The sequence below is a fragment of the Amblyomma americanum genome, chromosome 10 (genome assembly GCF_052857255.1).
Source record: "Amblyomma americanum isolate KBUSLIRL-KWMA chromosome 10, ASM5285725v1, whole genome shotgun sequence".
Taxonomy (NCBI): Eukaryota; Metazoa; Arthropoda; class Arachnida; order Ixodida; family Ixodidae; genus Amblyomma; species Amblyomma americanum.
In genome coordinates, this window is record NC_135506.1 from 57862442 (window position 1) to 57889005 (window position 26564).

The 26564-nt window shown below is 44.8% G+C and overlaps 1 protein-coding gene across 2 annotated transcripts; it reads right to left on the reverse strand.

Annotated features, from left to right (window-relative positions):
* Nucleotides 1-34: 34 nt before the first annotated feature.
* LOC144106380 (uncharacterized) lies at nt 35-26564 on the reverse strand. Of its 2 annotated transcripts, XM_077639158.1 has the most exons (7): nt 26226-26564; nt 25992-26126; nt 20470-20604; nt 19643-20080; nt 4528-4662; nt 2168-2302; nt 35-1771 (listed from the first exon to the last, which is right to left on the reverse strand). In XM_077639158.1, exons 1-7 carry the CDS (start codon nt 26449-26451, stop codon nt 1251-1253), a joined length of 1725 nt encoding a protein of 574 aa, XP_077495284.1. In that variant the 5' UTR covers nt 26452-26564; the 3' UTR covers nt 35-1250. The 2 variants fall into 2 exon arrangements, with proteins under 2 accessions (XP_077495284.1, XP_077495285.1); XM_077639159.1 differs by lacking the exon at nt 2168-2302 and having other exon boundaries at nt 1108-1771.

Genomic DNA, 26564 nt, shown 5'->3' on the forward strand with positions numbered 1-26564 from the left:
GATCTGTTCCCCTATTCCTCACAAAACATTCTTTCTAAAAACAGGCAAACCTCGCCAGTTTTATTGGAGACAATAAAACATTGAAATGAGTGCTAAGAAGAACCAGAATGAAAAGAACAATTGCCAGGAGCAAAGGTCATAAGGTACATCCATGAATTTCCTGGTCTTGCAAAAACTTGACATAATGGAAACTCAAAACGCACTCCGCAACTTCTCACTATATTACATTATCTTTTCTGCAATCATATCACCAAATAATTACAGGAATCTTCATATCACTGGCAAAATCCTAATGGTTTGACAGGGCAAGTTCTGTAATCGTGGACTAGCACTGAAAGCAAATATGCCAAATCCTGTTCAGTAATGCTAAAAAATTGTTCCAAATGAGATTAATATGCTAAACATAAGGTTAAAAGGCAGAATAAGAATGCTACTTTGAGAAAATTATGCAACCATATCATCTAAGCTACGTTGTTCTTGGAAAAGATACCAGACATATTTGAGACACAATTGGCACTAGTTCACAGAGATATGCCATTTACATCCAAGAGAGAGACACTTAGAGAGCTGACAAACAAACAAAAATAGTGGCATCGTGGTTTTTATATTTTTAGATATACACTAGAAACTACTACAGCCTACAAAAAACAAGCCATATTCATCATGAAACAATGCTCGGGCACCAACATGAGAAGCACAGCACACAAGCGGAGTTTCCTAGTTTTGGCATGTACACAGACAGCTGCAGTGACATTAATATATGAAATTTTAAAACACTGTAGAAACACATGCATTTAGAATGCGACAGTTTGAAGAATGGTCAGGGCTCCTTTGGTTCCTTGAATGGTCTTGCTCGCAGAAGCACTTGCACATGCACCATAGTTACGCAGGTATTGCTGCTGAAAGCGTTGTTCCCCACAGAAAACGATGCTGTGTGTGCCATAATTTACATCTGAGTGATGCGTGCAGAGCTTAGTAAGGTTGCTTTCTTTGTGGAGGGAAAGCACTCAAAGAGGAGCTACGAGTTTGTGTACTTCGTGGGTATACACCCAGGTATGTTTCTTTGGGGGAAAAACAAGCTTGTTGATGTGGGAACAAACTAGTGAATGCAAGCACTGGCATAATAGTGACAAGAAATGGCCTAACTAATGCCAGCATAAGGCACCAGAGCGTCATTAAAATCTATGCATTTCATTTTTGTGGGCTATCAATTCGCTGCTCTCTCGGAACGCCTCTTCGCAGATATTACACTATGGTTTTGCACCTTTGTGTGTTTGCAAATGCCTCTTCAGGTTTGAACTTTGTCTAAAAGCCATGGGGCACAGCTGACAGCGGAACGGCTTCTCACCAGTGTGGGTGCGGCGGTGTACAATCATGGTGCTATGGCATGTGAAATTTCTGTTGCAAATGTCACACTGGTACGGATACGGACGGCTGCCCTTGTGGGTGCGGAAGTGCTTTTCCAGGGTGCCCTTCAGTGCAAAGCTCCTCCCACAGAAGTGGCACTTGTATGGACGGCCACCAGTGTGGCTACAGCGATGTTCCAATAACTGGGCTTTTTGTGTAAACCTGTTACTGCAGAAGCAACACTGGTATGGACGTTGATTAGGGTGAGAGCGGAAGTGAACCAACAATTCAGATCTTCTTATGAAGCCCTTGCCGCAGTAGTTGCACTTATGCCGCATCTCACCTCCACAGACATGATAAGTTGTCGCATGGTGGCAATTTTGTCCAGGCAGTGCACTATGCTCCTGATGTGTAGTGGCTGTGCCTGCATTGTGAAAATCACAGTATTTTCAATTATATGTGGGATCCCATGTGTTACAGCTCATTAGCAAGGACGGCTATTAGAACGAGAACACACAAGGCAATTGGATTTTATACAACAGCCATGCCAGCATATTTGTGTCTGGCTCGTAAGGCCAACCTAAAGAAAATGCAGTTTTGAAACAAGACTTTCCACATCGTAGTGTGCATACAGTTAAGGCCAACAATTCAACCTGAAAATAACTGATTTACAAAAATGACCTGAAATTGAAACCAAGTTAATGTCCAGAGCAGGTGTGACTTACAAGCTTTCACCATAATCAACTTTATGAAAGGAACCATCTAAGTCTGCTGTGGTAAAGACTATTAAAAAAAAAAGTCAATGTTTCTGCAAACATACTCCCAATCTCCGTAGATGCAGGCTGATATGGCGATTGTCCCACGTCTTGCTGTTGCATAACCAGGGCGTGCTCGATATCCGCAGAAGCCAGCTGGTCAGGCAACACTTCAGTCTGTTCCTGTTTCACAACGGGTGCTACAATACATAAAAAAATGGAGAATGCAAGAAAGAAGAGACACAAAGTGAGCCATGTAAAAACTTAATACGATGCTAATTACAATGTTAAGACAGCTCATTATGTGAAAGCCATAGTGACGCTGTGCTGATGCTGCTATACTTCTTCTTGTATATATTTAACTAACCAGAGTATTTTTTTTGAAAACTTCATTACTTGTCCTGTGGCATAAGTTTGGACATAAGATATACTACAAATAGTCACGGAGGCTATTCTCGCGCAGGACCCTGATGAGACTCTTACTCGTCAATATACATTGTGTTTCGCCTAATACTTTACGTTTATAGAATTTTTAAAAATAGGCTTTCTGGGCTAAAACAGCACTTTGTTAGGCATAGCACTTTCAGCAACGAAAAAAACATCAAAACACAACCAAGCTAATATGGAATAGTTCAGTTTTTAACTATTACTGTTGGACTCCTTAATTATTGAAAGGCATGTAGCCCACAATAAATGATATCCATGTCAGTTTTTAGAATTTCGAAAATGCAATTACCCTCGGCGCTGTGGCCCAACAAATTTTGACTATTACGACGAGCTGCATCCACTGGAGGTGTTGCTTTTCCTGCAAGTTTCTCAAAAGTGCATGTATTTTGGTGCAATGTAGCCAAAGTTTGTTGGGCCACAGCGCCGTGAGTAACCGTGATTTCGAAATTCTAAAAACTGATATGGACATCACTTACGGAGGGCTACACTCCTTTCAATAATTAAGAAGCCTAGTAATAGATAAAAAGTTAACTATACAGTATTAGTTAACCAGACTGCTAGTTAGCATGTCCTACCTGCATTCTGATGTACTACACCACTCACAATGCTATGCCGAAAGAAGCGCCCTACTAACTCAGAAAGCCTATTTTTAAAAATTACATAAAATTCTTAGTTGAAAGACTTGTTATATGTGGTACATGTCGTATTTCACTAAAGTGCTTCAGTCGCACACAAATCAAGAATGAGGAGGCTACTAATATTCACCAAAGGAGGTCCTTCATTCAATGGTGTCGACTTGATTGACATGTCACAGTTAATTCATGGTTAGTCCCGTAGCACCTGCCAGCCTCCTGTGATGTCATGCTACCATTCGCAAGCAAGTTAACCATGTCATCATGAGAGCCAGCCAACACCATAGGCCTGAGGGCTCCTTTTCAGCAGCAGCGCTTCGTTCTAGACCTGTATTTAAATATTGTCTCTTTTCATTCTGAACACACCTGTCTCATGAAGAAGTGATCAATAGGCACAACTGTTACATTGGACCAGGAGAAACTGCTGTTGCCAGATTTTGTGATGAATGCATATTTGCACAGAAACTCCTTCAGGCAGCAGCCCATCTGGCTCACTTGCGTCTTTCCATATCTTAGCAGTACGTCGTACACTGCGTCTCATCTTGAATGATCACATTAGCAATACCTGAGCAAGTGATGACTCCACACATACGAACTCATGTGACACCACAGCTACAATATAAGGAATTAAGGAGGTACATATAAACAGCTGTGCAAGCGTGCGTATGACACATTTGTTAGGTTGACCTCAAAACGAACACACATATTTAAGGCCATTCAACACACCGACAGAAAGCAAAAACACTGAGCCAAACCATAGAATGTGCAGGAGGAGACCACCATTAACACGAATAAAAATACAACTCGCACTGTGGTCTACCAAATGATCAAAAAGCCCCAAGCACAGTCACAATTTTTGCACACTCAGACTGCAGTCTGGGAAGTATTTATGAACCAAACAAAAAGTCGGAAGTGAAATCTTTAACACTCCCCATATTTCACATTTGAGTGATGTTGACTTGCTCTTGACTTTGACACAGCTCAATTATATGTGGGATCCCATGTGTTACAGCTCATTAGCAAGGACGGCTATTAGAACGAGAACACACAAGGCGATCTGATACAACAGTCATGCCAGCCTATTTGTGTCTGGCTCATAAGGCCAATCCAAAGAAAATTCAGTTTTGAAACAAGACTTTCCACATCGTAGTGTGCATACAGTTAAGGCCTACATTTTAACCTGAAAATAACTGATTTACAAAAATGACCTAAAATTTAAACCAAGTTAATGGCCAGAGCGGGTGTGACTTACAAGCTTTCACCATGATCAACTTTATTAAAGGAACCGTCTAAGTCTGCTGCGGTAAAAACTATTTTAAAAAAAGTCAACTTTTCTACGAACATACTTCCAATCTTTGTAGATGCAGGCTGGTTTGGCGACGGTCCCATGTCTTGCTGTTGCATAACCAGGGCGTGCTCAATATCCGCAGAAGCTAGCTGGTCAGGCAACACTTCAGTCTGTTCCTGTTTCACAACGGGTGCTACAATACATAAAAAAAATGAAGAATGCAAGAAAGAAGAGACACAAAGTGAGCCATGAGGAAACTTAATGCAGTGCTAATTACTATGCTAAGACAGCTCATTATGTGAAAGCCATAGTGATGCTGTGCTGATACAGCTATACTTCTTCTTGTAAATATTTAATTTAACTAACCAGAGTATATTTTTTAATTCCATTACTTGCCATGACATAAGCTGGGACTTGAGATACACTACAAATAGTCATGGAGGCAATTCTTGTGCAGGACCCTGATGATTCTCTTAATTGTCAGTATACAGGGTGTTTCACCTAAAACTTAATACAATTTTTTAAAATAGGCTTTCTGGGCTAAAACAGCGCTTTGTTAGGCATAGCGTTGTCAGCAATGAAAAAACATCAGAATAAAACGAAGAGGTGCTATCTAGCAGGTTGGTTAACTGATATGGAATAGTTCACTTTTTAACTATTACTGTTGAACTCCTGAATTATTGAAAGGCGTGTAGCCCACAATAATTGATATCCAAGTCAGTTTTCAGAATTTCGAAAATGCAGTTACCCTCGGCACTGTAGCCCAACAAATTTTGTCTGTTTCGATGAGTTGCATCCACTGAAGGTGTTGCTTTTCCTGCAAATTTCTCAAAAGTGCGTGTATTTTGGTGCAATGTAGCCAAAGTTTGTTGGGCCACAGGGCCAAGAGTAACCGTGATTTCGAAATTCTAAAAACAGATATGGACATCACTTACGGTGGGCTACACTCCTTTCAATAATTAAGGAGCCTAGTAAAAGATAAAAGTTAACTACTCAGTATTAGTTAACCACACTGATAGTCAGCACGTCCCAGATGCACTCTGATGTACTACACTGCTCGCAATGCTATGCCGAAAAAGCGCCCTCTAACTCACAAAGTCTATCATTCAATGGTGTCGACCTGAATGACATGATGTCACAGTTAATTCATGGTTAATCCCCTAGCACGAGCCAGCCTCCTGCGATGTCATGCTGCCAGCTAGCCAACACCATAGGCCTGAGGGCTCCTTTTCAGCAGCAGCGCTTCGTTCTAGACATGTATTTAAATATTGTCTCTTTTCATTCTGAACACACCTGTCTCATGAAGAAGTGATAAATAGCCACAACTGTTACATTGGACCAGGAGAAACTGCTGTTGCCAGATTTTGTGATGAATGCATATTTGCACAGAAACTCTTTCAGGCAGCAGCCCATCTGGCTGACTTACGTCTTTCCATACCTTAGCAGTACGTCGTACACTGCGTCTCATCTTGAATGATCACATTAGCAATACATGAACAAGTGATGACTCCACACATTCCAGCTCATGTGACACCACAGCTACAATATAAGGAATTAAGGAGGTACATATAAACAGCTGCGCAAGCGTGCGTATGACACATTTGTTAGGTTGACCTCAAAACGAACACACATATTTAAGGCCATTCAACACACCGACAGAAGGCAAAAACACTGAACCAAACCATAGAATGTGCAGGAGGAGACCACCATTAGCACGAATAAAAATACAACTCGCACTGTGGTCGACCAAATGATCAAAAAGCCCCACGCACAGTCACAATTTTTGCACACTCAGACTGCAGTCTGGGAAGTATTTATGAACCAAACAAAAGGTCGGAAGTGAAATCTTTAACACTGCCCATATTTCACGTTTAAATGATCCTGCCATGCTCTTGACTTTGACACAGCTCGATGCACCTCCCTTTGTGGGCAAACAGCAGACCCTTAGACCACGGGGCACAGTGCGCACAAAAAGAGATTACCACAAGTGAGGCTCTGGTGGTGTGGGGAAAAGGCTACACAAGGCACTACTGTCGTGCCAGCACCAGTGACTAGATCGGCAGGCCGTTCTCATTACTGTAGCACAGCGGAGGCTGGTAGACAGCAGCCGCTCAATAGGACATACTGTATCAACGCTGCTGTGCGCTGGCGGTTTATCAGGCTAATGTGGTCTAGCACATCAGTTAACGTCTTGCATGCTTGTCGGGAACAGTACATCTACTTGAGTGAGTGTATGACCATTGCCGATATGTTACAAATAAAGCCATTTGTTTTCTGGCAAAACCTGATTTTCCCAATTCTTGCATCCCACATATTTCTTACAAATAATAATAATACAAATTACGCTAAGTCCGATTTCTCCCCGAACATGAGCAGTGTGGACAATGTTCCCTTTCCGGTTCGCAAAGCTCTTCTGAAAACACCTCAAGCAAAATTTCTGGATATCTAGCGCTTATAACAGAGAGGTGTCTTCAGTCAACTGAGGATCTAAAGTTTTTTTAACCCTCGTTTTCATGACGCAGATGAATCTGAAAACAAGTTAGGAATGGGAGATGTTTCGAGGCCAGAACATGGCTACCGACAGTGGGTCTTATCAGAGTCACAGTATTAAGCGGTATTAGTTAGGTTAATGGCACCCTGATCAAAGGATCTTGCGTGTTTAAAATGGCTTCTTCGTTGTTTAATCTTTCACTTTGTACAAATAAAGACAGACCTGCCTTGCTCACACGTAGAAAACATAAAACCCAAAAACAAAGCTCCTTATTATAAGATGCTGAACTGACTACTGTAATAAAAGGCCTGTTGGGGCAGCATAAATGATAATACTTCGCCAGGAGCACCTGCGCATTACAAAAGCAGTGCACCGCTATCTCACATGTGACATCACATTGTATGAAGAGTATTTCGACGTATGATAGCTCTCCGCCACAGATCTTTTTACCCCCCCCCCCCCAAGAAACTGGTAAAGGCGCAGCAAACTTCACTGTCAGAGTCTGCCATCGCAGCACCATCTATCGCAATTTCCTCATTCCAGAATTTGGTCACTTGTGGCAGTCTTTTTTTCGTGACACTGCAAACTATTCTACAGGCCATGGACATGAAGTCATTGGGGCTGTGAAGGTTCACAGCAGGTGATTTGAAAGGTCTTCTCTCAAGCACAGCTTAATTCGTAACTTGACAACATCCGCTCCAGTGCCTGCAAAATAAAAAAGATGTGCAGAAGTACTAGAATAATCTCAATGCCACAAGCAACACTATATAGGTGTTTTGTGTGTTAATCACAATATGAAAGCATCACATGAATTTGGAGGGCAATTTAGGGGAGTGTATTGAAAGGCTCAGGATATTCAAGGCTATTGAAGTAAGTGCATGTTTTCAGAAAAAAAAATGGTCTTTAGTAATATAGCTGAGCAGTAGCTAATTCCACCTAATACCTGCTTTTGCAGCTTTTCAGCATAAAAGGTTATTTTGATATGAATGAACGCAAGACCTACATTCCACAGCATGTCCCCCCCCCCCCCCGCCGCCCCCCCCCCCCCATTATTTTTCATTTCCAGCAGGTGAACAGTGGAATTCTCAGACCAGACACGTTTTACCAGCAGCAAGCTCCTGATATTGGAGGGGGTCATCACTGTAGAACACCCCAAGTGTGCAAAGAAAACAGATGGTGAAAAGGTAATGCACAATCCTCCACGGCTTAGTAATGGTAAGCACTAGAGAAATAAAATATAGCAGTAGCTAGAGGAGTGGTTACAGGAGTGGTTACAAAATTGCAGGAGTGGTTACAAAATAGGAGCAGTTACTGGAACTACAGATGATGCTGCCAAAAATCCACGTGATGGAGACGCGTGAGGATATGTGGCAACATGTCATCAATGCACAGTTCGCCAGATGTAGCTTGCGATGACCGCCAACATCACAAAGACGTGCTGTGATGAAGATGTTTATGCAAGGTACGAGGTTTCTACCACTACAAATGAAATCAGCAAACGAGCTCAGCATCTATACCACTGTTTCACGTAAACACACTAACTCCGATTAGCTATATCGCATCCCTACAGCAGGTTGTTGGCAGTAAGCCTCTTGGTGAGGGGAACATGGCCGCACTGGAGAACTTTGAAATCGGTGCGGTAGGGCCTCCTAGAAGAGATGCACATAACATACTTAAAAAAGAATAAACACCACTTTTGTCGGACTCAGTATTATTACATGCAATACGGGAAGTCCACTTTACTATGAACTTCGGATAAAATGAACGCCATCCACATGACTGTCAGGTTCGTTATAAGTGGCCTCAACTCTTCACACTGGCCACCCAACTCTTCCCCTTTTGGAACTCAGATTACCCATGGGTGCAGCAATGCGCGCTGTTTTGCTAAACACCAAATATGACCAGGCACATTTTCACATTCTGAAGAACAAAGGTTCACATATAGCTGGAAGAACAGTTTACAGGCATATCGACCAAAAAGAAAAACGTACGCAGTCAGCTTGCCGCGATGCTTCAAAGCTTTCCCTAACTTTTGCTAACATAAAATAGGAACTGCAACCAATACTACGTGTACATGTGTATTCCCAACATTGAGTGAAAATTACTTGGTTGCATATATTGCTCAGCCACTAATCGAGTTGCAGTTTGCACACTGCGATAGCTGGCAATCAATCAAACACTTCCTCAAAAGCGAGGGTCTCCATCACTGTGCAACCATGGCCCCCCAAAAAGTATAGCGGATCACCAGCGTACATCAACAGACCCAGAACAACGCTTTGGGTTTTTATACTTCCTTAATACTAAGCTGGAGAATCGGCGTGTGTACAGAGAGCAGATGGCACAAGGAAACAAGACGGCACTTGTAAAAACATTGGGTGCTTACTCCACCAAGAAGTAACAGGTTATTGTGGTGAAACCAAACAAGGACCCAGAATTTGATCCCCAGTTATAAACCTGCACACAAGCAGCAGTCAGAACAAGTAATAAATTATCGGTGGAAGTCATGGATGGGAGATCGTAAGCAGCCATAAAATACAGCAAATTTCCTATCAGAAAACATCATAAAATATGCTAATGAATGAATCATCACAATGCAGGTACAATCAGAAACAATGTACAAGTGCACAAACCTTGGACATCACTTTTAATTTAGAGGCAATTGTGGAATATCGTAAAGTACTGTTACGAAAATATACCAGACGATCAACTCTTCCGATGCACGGGAATATCTTTCTTTTAAAGTTTCTCCATCACTAGCATCTAGTAGTTAAACAGTGCCATAAAAAACCAACAGGGAATGTTAAGAACAGCAAAAACATTAAAAGCAAAAAAATGAAAGCCTCCCTAGGGAATATCTAAGGATATAATGACTGCTTTAATTATTTCTTACAACATGTAAAAAATTTGCACTTCATAAACTATTTCCTGTTGATAGATGAATTTGTCCATAATTGTTGGGTATGAAACCTGACAACAAAGTAGTGCATTTCTGAGTGCCTTGCAGCAAGAATACAGTGGGAAGGGTAGTGTTATTGAGATGACCTCAAGAAGGGGCCGGCGCTGGCCCCCCTTGTCCCGTTTCTGTAGACCTTTCCCACTGGGCTTGATATGCACCAATCTAAAAACATGCACTGCGCCTATGATATAGCGGAGCTGTGCCATCTAAAATACAGCGTCTTTACTGAAGAGAGAAATATAGAGAAGTTAAATGGCTCAAGGGTAATGGACGGAATGATGCAGTGAACATTTTCTTATCCCGTACATCAGGACGATAATAAAAACCAGCAAACAAAAGGACAACCTATCATCTTGAGGCTGAGCTGACCTTTGTTCCTTACAGCACTTTCATGAAGTAATGCTCGAGCATCAAGACGGAATGAACACAGGAGCTGGCGCTCAGTTTGCTGTCATGCAGTGGAAGAGGTTCATTGACATTGAAGGGGCAGTGTGACATTTTTTCCATGTCCAATTATCTTGGTTCAGAAGATGTCCTATGCCTTGCAGATACCAGTGCAAAAAGGCAGACTGAACATGCAAATGGAAGTTACTTCACTTGCAAAATTCAAAACACAAAGATGAGACGAAAAGGCATTTAATTCACCGAGTGCTAACATTGGGAGTTACCGATTAGAGCAACACCTTGCACACGTGCAGCGGATGCTTGTATGTAATTGTTGCCTTGCCAGCACCACCCACAACCACACATTTTGATGAAGTCTTTGTTATGTATACCCATTATTGACAAGGAAGGCTGGGACCATAGAGAGTAGAGCTCCCCAAAGCCTATTGGTAATCCATTTTGATTTTGGTGGGGCTGGAAATCAACCAAACGCCCACCCCCTACCCTTTGTTTCGACTACGGTGTCTGTCAATAGTTTATTTTTTTGCTACCCGCTGCCTCCTCAGCAGTGGCAGCTTGAACGGCAGTGCTCATATTCATGCGTTTGAAGGAAATGGAAAGTGTTGCCCTGATTGTTATTAGTCTTAATTCCCTTGTACTGCTGCTTGCTCTTCAGTTCGTTTCCAAGTGAAAGGCACGCTCTACTCAGGAACAATGTTTTGGATCCATTTCACCAGTACAATAGTGGAATTGAGTACAGTGATTACTTGTTGTGGACTTACCCGGCTACAGCCTACGTGACGCAATGCTTCTTAAGGAAGGTAGGCCTGAGATGGGAAGTTGAAGACGACTATCGCAAGTCAACACTTCATAAACGCTTTATCGAGAACTTATGCCACTTTTTCGGCGAGGCTTGTCTATCACTCCTTCTTCTAACTTTCTCCCATATCCCCTCTCCCTTTCTCAGTATGCCTAATGGCAAACATCTCGAATAAAAAAAAGAAAGAGTACAGTGATTCAGTGACTCTAGACAAGTTATTGTAACTAAAACTGCTTCAAAATTCCGAGAGTTAGAAGCGATACTAGGAGAACACCCATCGACCCTTTCTTGGCTATGAGGCTCCTTTAGAAATCGACGTCAGTGCCAGGTTTCCCTTTTTTGCTACCACCTCTGTCTGCCGTCACCAAAACAGCAGACGCTGGAAGTGTTAGTGGTCGTTGTTTCGTCGTCCTTCAAGGCACGCTAAGCTGTAGGTAATTGGCAAAAAGTAATGTTCGGTGCATTATAACGTGGACCAACAATGAATTTTGCTATATATACGACACAACTTGTGGCGGCATTCGCCGGCGCACCATCCGCGCATGTGTGAAAACACAAGAATAAGTGACAATGGGTAAGAGCACAATTACGATCCACCGTTTCAGTCGCTGCTGTGGCGCAGTGGACTATCGCATTGTTTTTGAACGCATAAGACAGCGGCCTAAATACATTTACTGCTTCGTGTCCGCTTCTTAACTAATGCACTTTCTTTACTTTCAAGAAAGCATTAAGAGCACGGATATCCATTTAACATTGCTGGTGTTTTCACTTTTACATTGCACTCGGAGACGCTTTTTAGCGAAATAATTGTTCAGATCATTGTCTAGAAATTTTTTCGATCTTCTTTCTTTCCTACCCATAGCCAGTAAATACGTGCATACAAATGAGTTACTGCTCTCCTCAGGATGTGCCTTACCCTTTAGGTTGCATTATGAAATGTTTTGAAGAGAAAGTAGCCAATTAAAAACCTTAAATGCCTGCTTGACTAGGCTCTTCCTAGATGGCGCCACATCGTAGTGCATAGAGCAACCTCCTGTGTGCGTGCCCTCCAGTTTCCGTAGTGCATGGAGTATCTATCATTGGGTTTCGGGCTTAAACGCCCCAAAGCGACTGAGGCAATGAGGGACGGCGTAGTGGAGGGCTTTGAGCAATTTCGACCACCTTGGGCTGTTTAAGCGCTAACATCGCAAATTACACACACGGCCTCTAGCATTTCTCCTCCATCACAATGCGACCGCCGCGGCCGGAATTAAACCCGCATCTTTCGGGTCAGCAGCCGAGCACCATAACCACTCAGCCAACTCGGAGGCTTTCATCGTTCATGGGCAATCGGCGCTCGTAATTATATTTGCCATCGTTCAGTGGCAAAACGTAATCAAGAGCGGCGCCGCAGGGCAATGACGAACGAATGGTGAACGTCAGAGCGGGAGCACCTAAATATTCGAATATGGCGTGCACGAAGCTCCCGTCGGAGAGCTCCGAAGTGGAACCGGCCAGCTGATCAAGACAAAGGCAGAGGACGACAGATGGTGAGCAGTGAGGAAGAGGCCTCAAAGGTCGGGCTGCAACGAGGCCGGAAAGCAGCGAAGAAGGAGCCAGCGCTGCCAGTGGCACCATACGTTTTTGGCAAAGCACTGCATGCCTGTGCAAGTAGTGTTCCTGTATATGCTCCCGCAGGGAGCAGAGTTGCGCGTCTGTTTTCCCGCGCTGCTCCGAATGCCATTCGCCGAGAGGCGGTCACATGATCGTGACACGAGGTGTTCAACTTTCCGCGGGGAAGCTGACTTCACAGGCGCTGTGCCGAGCGAACCCTCGTCAGCTCGACGCCTCTGTGCCCACGCTGTCGGCTGCGTTTCAGACAATTCCCGTGCACACCTGTGGCGTCAGGTTTGAGGTTCTGCTGTGGCAGTGAGCCACGCAGTCGTCAGCTATGACTGCGTGCAGTGCGCCAAACTGCAGCAATCACACTGGAAATGGCAAAGCGTTTTACGAACTGGCATTTGAAAGTTCAGCGGCTGAAGTGCTTCGGCGATTAAAGTGGTTTTTGAGAATCGGCCGCGTTAAGTGCGACGAAATATAACTTAATAACACAGGTGAAAAGCTGCTTTTTAATAAAAAATTAGGTAAGCTAATTATATCAAGGAGAACAAGCACATTCAAGGTCCTTTAAAGATTCGTCATTTCACTGCATTTAGCAACAGGGTACATTTTGTAAAATTTTTTAGGCAAGCAATTGAGTACAAAGCAGCTAGCGCTGGCAGTGACAGCATATGTTTTCAACAAAGCGCCGTGTGCCAGTGCTAGAGGCTCGCAACGCCGTGGTCCGCACGCATCGTTCCCGTCCCGTCTTATGTTACGGGGCTCCGGTTCGCAACCAGCCGCCACCAGCTGTGCGAGTTGCACTTCCATATTCCACACGCATCGCGCACAGTTGAACGGGAATTAAGGCAGCAAGCATGGTCGGCAGCAAGCGTCAAGGGCTCTTCTTATTGTGGCTACGTTGGGGAGAATGTGCTCGGCTTCTGCCATCCTTATCGAGGGGTAAGACTCTTGTAACGATGGGTGGATAGATGATAATGACATGACCCGTTGTAACCAGCGGCAGCTTGCGTCACCTGGCCTATATTTCCCCTATTGTTATTTTTTTCTATTTTCTTCTATTTCGCTTTTAAAATGTCTAGTTTGGCTATTTTTTTCCTCTCTAAAATCACTCCTCTCTTAATTTCTTGCACCAATCTTCCAACCCCTCCTTCGTCAATGTCACACTTTTCTCATCCATTCGCCAGTCTTCCCCAGCAAATCCCATCGCTCTCTATTGATGCTCTTCCCTCGGGATCCCCGAGTCGAGGAGGGCTGGGCGGAGTGGTGGTGCTCAGTGCACCTCAAAACCAAGTGCTCTATGATCTTCTTTTCCATTTTACAGGCAGAGCATCCACTTCTGCGAATTTGGACCTATACGTTATTGCTCGAAAAGCCCCTGACCTAGCCTCAAAAAGTAATTAACTGCCGTACGAGTTATCAAATAACCGCTCTTTCTTGATGTCCTGTTTTCGTGTCCTGTATATATCTATAGCGCCGATTTTTTTTCCTGCATTCTTACTGTCTCCTTTACCTCCGCTTTTACACTAGTGTTTTGCTGAACCCTATCCCTCACCAGTAAGTCTTAGTTCTTAGCTTACAGGTTCTACTGGTCCATTTTTTTTTAATACTTTTCATGCATAGATACTTGTACACCTTTTTTTGCCCACCTTGTTTCCTAAATTTGGGTTAATATCTCATCATATTTCAGTTTGCTGATTACCTCTCCAACGACGCCCAGCCCGTATCTCCCTGGACTTCCTCATTCGGAGTACGTGTTCGCATATGTGCTCCCAAGGCTAGCCTTCCTACACTTCTTTGTTTGACTTCCAGACTTGATCGTATTTCTGATTTCACGCACAGGACTGCATTTTCAAATGAGGCCTGGCACCATGATTCCCTTCTATACCCCTCTAACCACCTCATACCTATCAGAGTTCCATAGTGCTCTATGCGCGTCATAATGTCTGAATTCCTTTATTCCTAAGAATCTTGTCGTGCTCTTCCAGATATTTTTTCCCTTCATTTAGCCATACGCCTAGATACTTGTGATGCGGAGTTCCTCCAACGCGAAGTTTCTCCAACGCGGAGTTTCTCCAAAAAGTCTTCACATGGTCTATCATGGTGTCTTGTATTTCTAGTGGGGCACCCCTCTCATCATTATATACCATTATCCCAGACTTCTCTGTACTGAAATGGAGTCCTTGCTTGTTGCCCTCCTCACCGCAGATCTTAACTAGAGTCACTCTAATCTTAACTAGTTCCTGCAGCCTATCTCGCTTGTCTACTAGCAGTACAATGTAATCCGCATACATCAGTCAGGCCAGCAATTGGTTTGCCTTCTGGCCTTCCTGCATATGTCATCTAGCCCCTACCTTACTCTCTTCCAACCTCTTTTCCATTTGGCTCACATATATCATGAAAAGTAGGGGTGATAGTGGGTGGCCCCGTCTAAACCCAGGTTTAATTAAAGTGGTTTTGTTTTGTAGTTTCTCCCTCCCATGTTACCACCACCTGTCTGAATATACGCGTTGTAGAAAGTCAAACAGACTGCTAACTGAACCGTGTCCCTTCAATTGGCCCCGAAGTTTTCCCTGATTCACATTGTCATATGCCCCCTCAAAGTTTAAAAATGGTATCCACAGGGGCCTCCGACTTGTCTCAGCTATCTCTATGCACTCCGTTGTGATGAATGGATTGTCCTCCAACCGTCTGTCCTTTCGGAAACCATTCTGGAGCTCTCCGAAAATCTCCTCACGCTCTGCCCATTCTTCTATTCTCATTTTCATCACATGCATTGCTAGCCTGTATATAACTGATGTGACCATAATTACTCGTTAGGATTTAATGTTGTCCTTGTTTCGTTTGCCTTTGTATTTTAGTCTCGTCCTGCTCACTTTCCAGTCTTTTGGAACGTCTCCTCTCCCTGATGATGATGAAATAACTTTAATTGCACCCGTCAAGGAATGAGAGGGCGATGAAGACTTCAGTCTTGAGCGCCGTCATCGTGCTCCCCTTTCAGCAGGCTGGGATTCAGCGGTGCCCAGGGCCAGACAGATGACCTTTTTTGTTCTTCTTCTTTCTGGCTGACCAATTAAAGCCTCTCAGGACTCTATATTCCTGTCAGGTTCGTTGTGGCTAAGGCATGTCCACATCCTGTGGATCACGTCTACAATTTACTACTTTTTCAATGGTCGGTCGTAATTTCAATTTGCTTTTTTGGATTAGTACGGTACTTAATCTCATAGGCATGCCGTCTGGTCCTCTCGCTGTTCCGATGGAAACCTTGCCTTCTATTCGGGTCCCATTCCCCCACTGTCGTCTCCCTAAGCTATTCCTCCCCTGCCCCATTGCCGTCCTTGTTCTGCCCTAGTCCGTTTAAAACGCCTCAGGCTACGCAAATGCTGCTTCGATTATCTGATGAATTCTTTTGCTTCCTCTCCTTCTACTCTTTTCCCCTCCTCTGTGGTCAGTGTGTGTTCGACGCCCTCTGTCCTCTTCTCTTGCAGCCTTATGTGCTCCCAAAACCTCTTTGCAGCATTTCTATCCCTATTATTTACCTTCACCATCCACTGGACTCCTGCCTTTCCTATTTTGGCTCGAATTAATGCCGCTGCACCCTTTTGCTCTCAAGGTATTCATTCCATTTTGAATCCACTTTGCCCAGTGTGGCCGCCATTTTCTTTGCTAATCTGTGTTCCCTGGATGCCTCTTGTCATTGTGCTGTGGCTGCCTTCACTTCCCTGTCCCACCAGCTTTTTGGTGTATGTCTTCTCTAGCTCCCTTTGAAAAACCTCCGCTAGGGCCTCATATGTCCACTCCCTATTCTGCTCCGCTCTCGGCGATTGATTCCGGTGTAGCCATGGTGCCGCTGTTGTGGAAGGAACCAGATGTCAAGGGTGTGCAGAAAAGTTGTGCACGTGCAGACAGCTTTCAGCGAAAAACGCGCAGACGGTAACATGCTTGTAAATATTTCCCTGTCGTCAACGGCATCGGAGCAATTTTTCGAAAAAACAGCGTTGAAATCTACATGACAAATAACTGCTGGTCCTTAAGGGTAACGCAGTGGAATTCCAAGAGACTGCAAGCGTAACAGAGAGTGGCAGAAAGTTAGTTAGGCGGATGAGATTAAGAAGTTTGTGGGGACACGGGAGCCGCAGCTGGCAAAAGACAGGTTTAACTTGAGAGACATGGGAATGGCGTATGCCCTGCAATGGGCGTAGTGAGGCTGATGATCAGAATGTTGTGACACGCTGTTTGCGTACACGTGCGAGTACACAAAAAGATGTTTTTTTTTTTCAAACAGCGCAACAACAGTCTTGGTGCAGTTGGAAAACTGCGGGCATGGAGAATACGAGCGTGTTTCACATCAGCAGCCACGGTTTCCTTTTCTTGCTGCTCCAAGCAAGCCTGCAGCCAGATGCTGCAAGTTCGCCGCTGCCTGGCCCTTCCGCTGCGGCTAAAGGGACTCTGGAGCAAGCGCTAAGCAGCGAGGAAACCCTATGAAGCTGCAGAAGGACTGTTTCTTTAATTAATCGCTACTTATAAACAGCTAAAGGATCGACCCTGGTTCTCGGCAGGGATTTGTGGGTGCCCTCCCAGAGGGGGTGGCAATCACTTTTTCACATGGCCATTGTGCACCATGCACAGCTCCTCGCCACTAGTTGAAAAAAGAAATAAAACACTGCTAGCTCCTACTGCGCAAGTGCAATTGATGCTAGTGACAGGCACATGTGACAGAAAATGGCAGCTTTCACCCACACACCTGCCGCTTCGCAGCCGCAGAGGGCTCCTCCCGGAACCAGATCGCACCTGTGTCTCCCAAGAGCGTTTGCTTTCAAACAGTAGGAGATGAATTTTTGCCGCTCCCCAGAGGGCGCCAAATCTTGTGAAAAAGACTAACATAAGCGCTCAAGCCAAGGAGCATGGGCAGCATTTCAGCAGCTTTGCAAAGTCCAGGCACAGCTGGCATTCAATAACCTTCTCGCCTTTGTGGCTGTTGAGTAACTACGCACAAAACTGCCACCACCCAAGTGGCACTGGTACAGATGTTCAGCAATCTGCATGTGTACCATGGTTGCAACGTAGACTCTCTTTGTAAAGCCGCACCTGGAGTGGCTGCACAGGTGTGCTCAACCAGGCAAATATTCATTGGTACAAGTAGTCACGTAGTGCCGAGTTCCGCCCGGCATTGCACCCATTCATTGAGGACGGAAAGCACCCATGTTACACCCCTGCTTCTTCAAGTAATCTCGTGATGATCACGCGGACTGGCAGAAATTCGCGCATGCCTCTGTGTCGTATGAAAAAGGTGTATTAGTACAACAACTCCATCCAGGCATTTAGTGACAGCAATGCTAATCATTTAGAAAGAAAATCTATGGGCATGCATCCCAGATTTCTCAGAGGCCATGATTTTGCAAGGTGGCCTAACCATCGCATAGCCCACAAGGCTAGTTGACTGCTGTTGTGATGCATCACTGAGCCAGGCCTCAGTGACTGTTCAAAAGACATAGAATGGGCTGGCAAAAATTAACTAAAAATAAAATGCACAGCCCACACCGTTGCAGTGTTCAAAAAACATTGTGAATCAAAATGCTTCAGATCTGTTCCCCTATTCCTCACAAAACATTCTTTCTAAAAACAGGCAAACCTCGCCAGTTTTATTGGAGACAATAAAACATTGAAATGAGTGCTAAGAACAACCAGAATGAACAGAACAATTCCCAGGAGCAAAGCTCATAAGGTACACCCATGAATTTGACTGGTCTTGCAAAAACTTGACATAATGGAAACTCAAAACACACTCTGCAAAATCTCACTGCATTACATTATCTTTTCTGCAATCATATCACCAAATAATTACAGGAATCTTCATATCACTGGCAAGATCCCAATGGTTTGACAGGGCAAGTTCTGTCATCATAGACTAGCACTGAAAGCAAATATGCCAAATCCTGTTCAGTAATGCTGAAAAATTGTTCCACATGAGATTAATACGGTAAACATAAGGTTAAATGGCAGAATAAGAATGCTACGTACTTCGAGAATATTATGCAACCATATCACCTAAGCTATGCTGTTTTTGGAAAAGGTAGACATACTTAGGACACAATTGGCAGTACTTCAGAGATATGCCGTTTACATCCAAGAGAGAGACATAAGAGATTTGACAAAGAAAAAGAGTGGCATGGTGCAGTTTTTATATTTTTAGATATAAACTAGAGACTACTACAGCCTACAAAAACAAGCCATTTTCATCACAAAACAAGCTCGGGCACTACCGTGGAAAGCACCGCACACAAGCGGAGTTTCCTAGTTTTGGCATGTGCACAGACAGCTGTAGTGACATAAATACATGAAATTGTAAGACACTGTCGAAACACATGCATTTAGAATGTGACAGTTTGAAGAATGGTCTGGCCTCCTTTGGTTCCTTGGTCTTGCTGGCAGAAGCATTTGCACATGCACCATAGTTGCACAGGTATTGCTGCTGAAAGTCTTGCTCCCACAGTAAGCGATGCTGTGTGTGCCATAATTTACATCTGAGTGATGCGTGCAGAGCTTAGTAAGGTCGCTTTCTTTGTGGAGGGAAAGCACTCAAAGAGGAGCTACGAGTTTGTGTGCTTCGTGGGTACACACCCAGGTATGTTTCTTTGGGGAAAAAACAAGCTTGTTGATGTGGGAACAAACTAGTAAATGGAAGCACTGGCATAATAGTGACAAGAAACGGCCTAACTAATGCCAGCATAAGGCACCAGAGCATCATTAAAATGTATGCATTTCATTTTTGTGGGCTATCAATTCGCTGCTCTTTCGGAACGCCTGTTCGCAGATATTACACTGATATGGTTTTACACCTTTGTGTGTTTGCAAATGTCTTTTCAAGGTTACACTTTGTTTGAATGCCATGGGGCACAGGTGACAGCAGTATGGCTTCTCACCTGTGTGGGTGCGGCGGTGTCGAACCAGGTCGCTACTGGTTGTAAAATTTCTGTTGCAAATGTCACACTGGTACGGACGGCTGCCCGTGTGGGTGCGGAGGTGCTTTTCCAGGGTGTCCTTCAGTGCGAATCTGCTGCCGCAGAACTGGCACTTGTATGGGCGGTCACCAGTGTGGGTGCGGAGATGTTCCACTAAGTGGATTTTTTGTCTAAACCTGTTACTGCAGTAGCAACACTGGTGTGGACGTTCAGCAGGGTGAGAGCGGAAGTGAACCAACAATTCAGATTTTGTTATGAAGCCCTTGCCACAGTAGTTGCACTTATGCCGCATCTCACCCCGACAGGCGTGATGACTTGTCGCATGGTGGGATGTGGTGCATCCATTCTGTGAACTTTGTCCAGGCAGTGCACTATGCTCTTGATGTGTAGTGGCCGTGCCTGCATTGTGAAAACGAGAGTATTTTCAATTATATGTGGGATCCCATGTGTTACAGCTCATTAGCAAGGACTGCTATTAGAACGAGAACACACAAGGCGATTTGATACAACAGTCATGCCAGCATATTTGTGTCTGGCTCATAAGGCCAATCCAAAGAAAATTCAGTTTTGAAACGAGACTTTCCACATCGTAGTGTGCATACAGTTAAGGCCTACATTTTAACCTGAAAATAACCGATTTACAAAAATGGCCTGAAGTTTAAACCAAGTTAATGGCCAGAGCAGGTGTGACTTACAAGCTTTCACCATGATCAACTTTATTAAAGGAACCATCTAAGTCTGCTGTGGTAAAGACTATTAAAAAAAAGTCAATTTTTCTGCGAACATACTTCCAATCTTTGTAGATGCAGGCTGGTATGGCGATGGTCCCATGTCCTGCTGTTGCATAACCAGGGCGTCCTCAATATCCGCAGAAGCTAGCTGGTCAGGCAACACTTCAGTCTGTTCCTGTTTCACAACGGGTGCTACAATACATAAAAAAATGGAGAATGCAAGAAAGAAGAGACACAAAGTGAGCCATGAGGAAACTTAATACAGTGCTAATTACTATGCTAAGACAGCTCATTATGTGAAAGCCATAGTGATGCTGTGCTGATACAGCTATACTTCTTGTAAATATTTAAACTAACCAGAGTATTTTTTTTAATTCCATTACTTGCCATGACATAAGCTGGGACTTGAGATACACTACAAATAGTCATGGAGGCAATTCTTGTGCAGGACCCTGATGATTCTCTTAATTGTCAGTATACAGGGTGTTTCACCTAAAACTTAATACAATTTTTAAAAATAAGATTTCTGGGCTAAAACAGCGCTTTGTTAGGCATAGCGCTGTCAGCAATGAATAAACATCAGAATACAACGAAGAGGTGCTATCTAGCAGACTGGTTAACTGATATGGAATAGTTCACTTTTTAACTATTACTGTTGGACTCCTTAATTATTGAAAGGCGTGTAGCCCACAATAATTGATATCCAAGTCAGTTTTAGAATTTCGAAATTGTAGTTACCCTCGGCGCTGTAGCCCAACAAATTTTGTCTGCTTCGATGGGTTGCATCCACTGGAGGTGTTGCTTTTCCTGCAAGTTTCTCAAAAGTGCGTGTATTTTGGTGCAATGTAGCCAAAGTTTGTTGGGCCACAGGGCCGAGAGTAACCGTGATTTCGAAATTCTAAAAACTGATATGGATATCACTTACGGTGGGCTATACTCCTTTCAATAATTAAGGAGCTTAGTAAAAGATATAAGTTAACTACTCAGTATTAGTTGACCACACTGATAGTTAGCACGTCCCAGATGCACTCTGATGTACTACACTGCTCGCAATGCTATGTCGAAAAAGCGCCTTCTAACTAAAAAAGTATAATTCAATGGTGTCGACCTGAATGACATGATATCACAGTTAATTCATGGTTAATCCCCTAGCACGAGCCAGCCTCCTGTGATGTCATGCTACCAAGTGCAAGCAAGTTAACCATGTCATCATGAGAGCCAGCCAACACCATAGGCCTGAGGGCTCCTTTTCAGCACCAGCGCTTCGTTCTAGACCTGTATTTAAATATTCTCTCTTTTCATTCTGAACACACCTGTCTTATGAAGAAGTAATAGATAGCCACATCTATTATATGATCAACAAAAAACTGCTATTGCCAGATTTTGTGGCAATTGCATATTTGCACAAAAATTCCTTCAGGCAGCAGCCCATCTGGCTGACTTACGTCTTTCCATACCTTAGCAGTACGTCGTACACTGCGTCTCATCTTGAATGATCACATTAGCAATACATTAGCAAGTGAGGACTCCACATATTCCAACTCATGTGACGCCACAGCTACCGTATTTACACGATTGTAAGTCGACCTTTTTTAAATTTAAAAATCCGAAGTGGGGGGGTCGACTTACAATCGAAACGAAACCTTGAACTGCCAATAAAAGCAAGAAAAACAATCTATCAGGGACGCTAATGCGATGTTAGAAGTTTTTGTTTGCTCTACGGCTCCAAGCTTAGCATTCAGGTATTCCGCGGGCTTTTTGGCCAGGATTTTTCATTTTTTATTTTTACTGCGCACACCGTTACCCACCGCGATGGTTCAGTGCTACTGAACAGGATACTCGGGTTAGAAACCGACCGCGGCGGCAGCTTTTGATGGAAGCGAAATGCAAAGGCGCCCGTGTGCTGTGCGATGTCAGTACAGCAGGTTAAAGATCCCCAGGTGGTCGAAATTATTTTCGGAGCCCTTCACTACGGCACCTCCTTCTTCCTTTCTTCTTTCACTCCCTCCTTTATCTCATCCCTTACAACTGGGTTTCCGCCGATATTTGAGACAAATACTGCGCCACTTCCTTTCCCCCAAAACCAGTTTCATTTCATTTCACTCGCGGGAAGGGCCGCTGTCCCGCTGTTCCAATTGCGGAGTCTGCGCCAGCGCCTGGGAGTGTCGCTAGCTGATGGAAGAGCCGCTATTTCAGTTGGTTGCGCAATACGTAACAGCAGCGCTTCTGGGGAACGCCGATGTTCGCTGCAAGAGCCGACGCCCCGACACCGATCACGCTTTGTTTGGTGGTGCTTGGAGTTGGTGCTTTTGACTCGACTGCCGGCCGCGTGCTTCGCCATGAGCTCTCCAGGTTCGAAAAGCATTCGGCGCTCATTCACTGCAGCGTTCAAGAGGGACGCCATCATTTACGCCGAAGAAACCAACAACTGCGCGGCGGGCCGCAAGTTCGACGTTTCTGAACGGTTGGTGCGGGAGTGGCAGAAGCAGCGAGACAAAGTTTTCGATTGCGACTCCAAGCGAAGAGGTTTCCGCGGGCCGAAGTCTGGACGCTTTCTGGAGCAGGAGGTCAAGTTTGCAGCGTATGTCACCGAAATACGTGATCGGTCCCTTCCAGTGACATGTGAAATGATCACGCAACAAGCCCGGGTCTTTGCTGCGGAAGCTGGAATACTCTGAACAGACTTCAAAGCCAGCAGGGCTTGGGCTTCGAAATTTATGAAGAGGGCTGGCTTCTCTCTTCGTCTGCGTACTAGTGTATGCCAGAAGCTGCCTGCTGCTTACGAGGAGAAAGTTCTTGCCTTCCATAGGCACTACCTCAAGCTCCGCGACTCGCGGCGATACCTGCTCGGCCAAATCGGCAATGCGGACCAGACTCCCGTCTACTTCGACATGACGAGCAACACAACAGTGAGCGTGAGGGGAGCTCGCGAGGTTAAGCTTCTCACGACAGGAAATGAGAAACTTCGGATCACTGTTATGCTATCATGCTTGGCAGATGGCACAAAGCTCCGACCGTACATCGTCTTCAAAAGAAAAACTATGCCAAAGGAAATGTTCCCGAAAGGTGTGATTGTGCGAGTGAACGAAAAAGGCTTTATGACGGACGACTTAGTTATTGATTGGTACCATTGGGTGTGGCTTTTGAGGCCAGGGGCATCCCTCAAAAATCGCAATCCGAACCTCCTTGTGCGGGACTCATTTCGCGGCCACCTTACCGCAAAAGTGAAGGCACAGCTCCGAAAAGAAGATACCAGTACAGATATGCTGGTGATCCCCGCGGTTTGACGGGGCAGCTGCAGCCGCTAGACGTTGGCATTAACAAGCCATTCAAGGACTGGCTCCGGCGTGAGTACAACGAGTGGCTGGCGGCAGAAGGGCGGGAACTTACGCCTACGGGGCGCATGAAGAGAGCCTCCCTGGCGGCTGTGTGCGGGTTGGTGATTTTTGCTTGGGCGGCCGCTCCACGCGATGTCATGGTGCGGTCATTTAGGAAGTGCGGGCTTTCCATGGAGAACGATGTGCTGTGGGATCGCAGCGGCGACGACGACGACAGCAGTACCACTGAAGATGACTCAAGAGAGGATGAATACCCCATCTATGCAATAAATTTTCGTTTTTGAAGCGCTCCACCGGTGTTTTTTCGGACGTGCGATTTGAGGGGGTCGGCTTACAATCGTGTAAATACGGTACAATATAAGGAATTAAGGAGGTACACTTAAACAGCTGCGCAAGCGTGCATATGACACATCTGTTAGGTTGACCTCAAAAAGAACACACATATTTAAGGCCATTCAACACACCGACAGAGAGGAAAAACACTGAAACCCAACCACAGAATGTGCGGGAGAAGACCACCATCAGCATGAGTAAAAACACAACTCGCACTGTGGTCTACCAAATGATCAAAAAGCCCCATGCACAGTCACACTTTTTTGCACACTCAGACTGCAGACTGGGAAGTATTTATGTATTAAACAAAAGGTTAGAAGTGAAATCTTTAACACTGCCCATATTTCACATTTGAGTGATGATGACATGCTCTCGACTTTGACACAGTTTGATGTACCTCCCTTTGTGGGCAAGCAGCAGACAGAGACCATGGGGCACTGTGCGCACAAAAAAAGATTACCACAAGTGAGGCTCTGGAGGTATGGGGAAAAGGCTACAAAAGGCACTACTGTTGTGCCAGCACCAGTGACGAGTTTAGCAGGCCGTTCTCGTTACTGTAGCACAGGGGAGGCTGGAAGACAGCAGCCGCCCAGTTTCGTGCATTGTATCAATGCTGCTATGGACGGTCACCAGTGAGGGTACTGTTGTGATCGGAGGCCCCAACAGCGGGAACAGACGAGCCCGGCAGGCGCCATCGAACTATGTTTGACCAAAGGTGCTGTCGTCCTGAGAAGAGGATTAGGAACGGCTCCTGGCGACGGCGAGCTGAGACGAAAGGCCTCTAATCCCTTCGTCCGGAGTATGGAATGCGGCGTTTCTCCCGAACTGCGCCCTCACGTGGACCGGCAGAAAGACCCGAACAAAGGTGCCGGACCTTCCCCGCTCGCTTGCACCTGCGCGGCCAGACAAAGTGGGGGCGGACACGGCTGATTCATCTTACCCTCTGGAATTCAACGGGACCGTCAGGACGCATCTTTCCACGGAGGGGATCACCGCCTACAAAGCCAACGACCTTATGCACCTGGTCAACCCGTCGGAAACCGCATTCCAGGACCTCAAGGCGCCAGGATTCCTTATCGCCTATGCACGTGTTTGTGAGGGCGGAGTGGTCACGGGGTTAGGGCGGAGACTATGAAGAGTGTGTCTGCCCATTGGACGCTTGATCAGCCACCGGTTTCCCTAGCTAGGTGCCTAGGGAATATCCACTGCATTTAAGCCGCAATTTGGCTGGTTTCACAGCACTTCATCTCTGACTTTTGGTCTCCCTGCTTCTGTTGTAAATATGTAAATACACCTTCAAGTTTATCAACCCTCCTGAAGGCTTCCCTCCGTCATCTGCAGAGTTCATCATCATGCGGTGAAGACCTCGGTCCCAATACCCAAGCATATCAGTACAGAGATGTTCCAATAAGTGGGCTTTTTGTATAAACCTGTTACTGCAGAAGCAACACAGGTATGGACGTTCAGCAGGGTGAGAGCGGAAGTGAACAAACAATTCAGATCTTGTTATGAAGCCCTTGCCACAGTAGCTGCACATGTGCCGCATCACACTCCCACAAACATAATCAGTTGCTGCACAGCAGCGTGTGGTGCAGGTTCCACTCTCTGAATTTTGTTCAGGTGGTGCACTATGCTCGTAATGTGTGGTGGCTGTACCTGGATTGTGAAAACCAGAGAGGTTGAGTTGACTAAAGGTGTTGAATGCTACAGGTATTTTCAATTACATGAGGGATTCCATGTGTCACAGCTCATTAGAAGCTATGGCTATTAGAACAGGAACACACAAGGCCATCTTATACAACAGCTATGCCAACATATTAGTGTCTGGCTCAAAAGGCCAATCTAAAGAAAATTTACATTTTGGAACAAGACTATTTAACAAAAGTAAGAATGTTTCTGTGAACGTACTTCCAACCTCCACAGAAGCAGGCTGGTATGGTGACTGTCCCACGTCTTGCTGTTGCTTAACTGGTGCACGCTCGATACTGGCAGTAGCAAGCTGGTCAGGTGACAGTTCAGTCGGTTCCTGTTTCACAACTGGTACTTTCGTAGATAAGGAAAAGAGGAGAAGGAGAAAAACAAAGTGAGCCATGTGGAAACTTAAGACTTTAAAAAAAAGTAAGAATGTTTCTGTGAACGTACTTCCAATCTCCTCAGAAGCAGGCTGGTATGGCAACTGTCCCACGTCTTGCTGTTGCATAACTGGTGCACGCTCGATACTGGCAGCCGCAAGCTGGTCAGGTGACAGTTGAGTCGGTTCCTGTTTCACGACTGGTGCTTTCGTAGATATGAAATAGAGAAGGAGAGACACAAAGTGAGCCATGTGGAAATTTATTACACTAATAATTACTATGATAAGACAGCTCATTACGTGAAAGCCATAGTGATACTATGCTGATACAGCTATACTTGTTGTAAACATTTAACTAACGAGAGTATTTTTTTAAAGCACTTGCCATATGGCATAAGTTGGGAGTTGAG

Excerpts from the sequence above, each read along its gene's own strand:
- LOC144106380 (XM_077639158.1), bottom strand. The coding sequence starts at position 26,451 with ATGAGCTGTCTTATCATAGTAATTATTAGTGTAATAAATTTCCACATG. Across the intron at positions 2,303-4,527 it reads TGCATCTACAAAGATTGGAA|CACCCGTTGTGAAACAGGAA; the intron begins GTATGTTCGTAG and ends TATGTATTGTAG. Across the intron at positions 1,772-2,167 it reads TGCATCTACGGAGATTGGGA|GCACAGCCACTACACATCAG; the intron begins GTATGTTTGCAG and ends TTCACAATGCAG.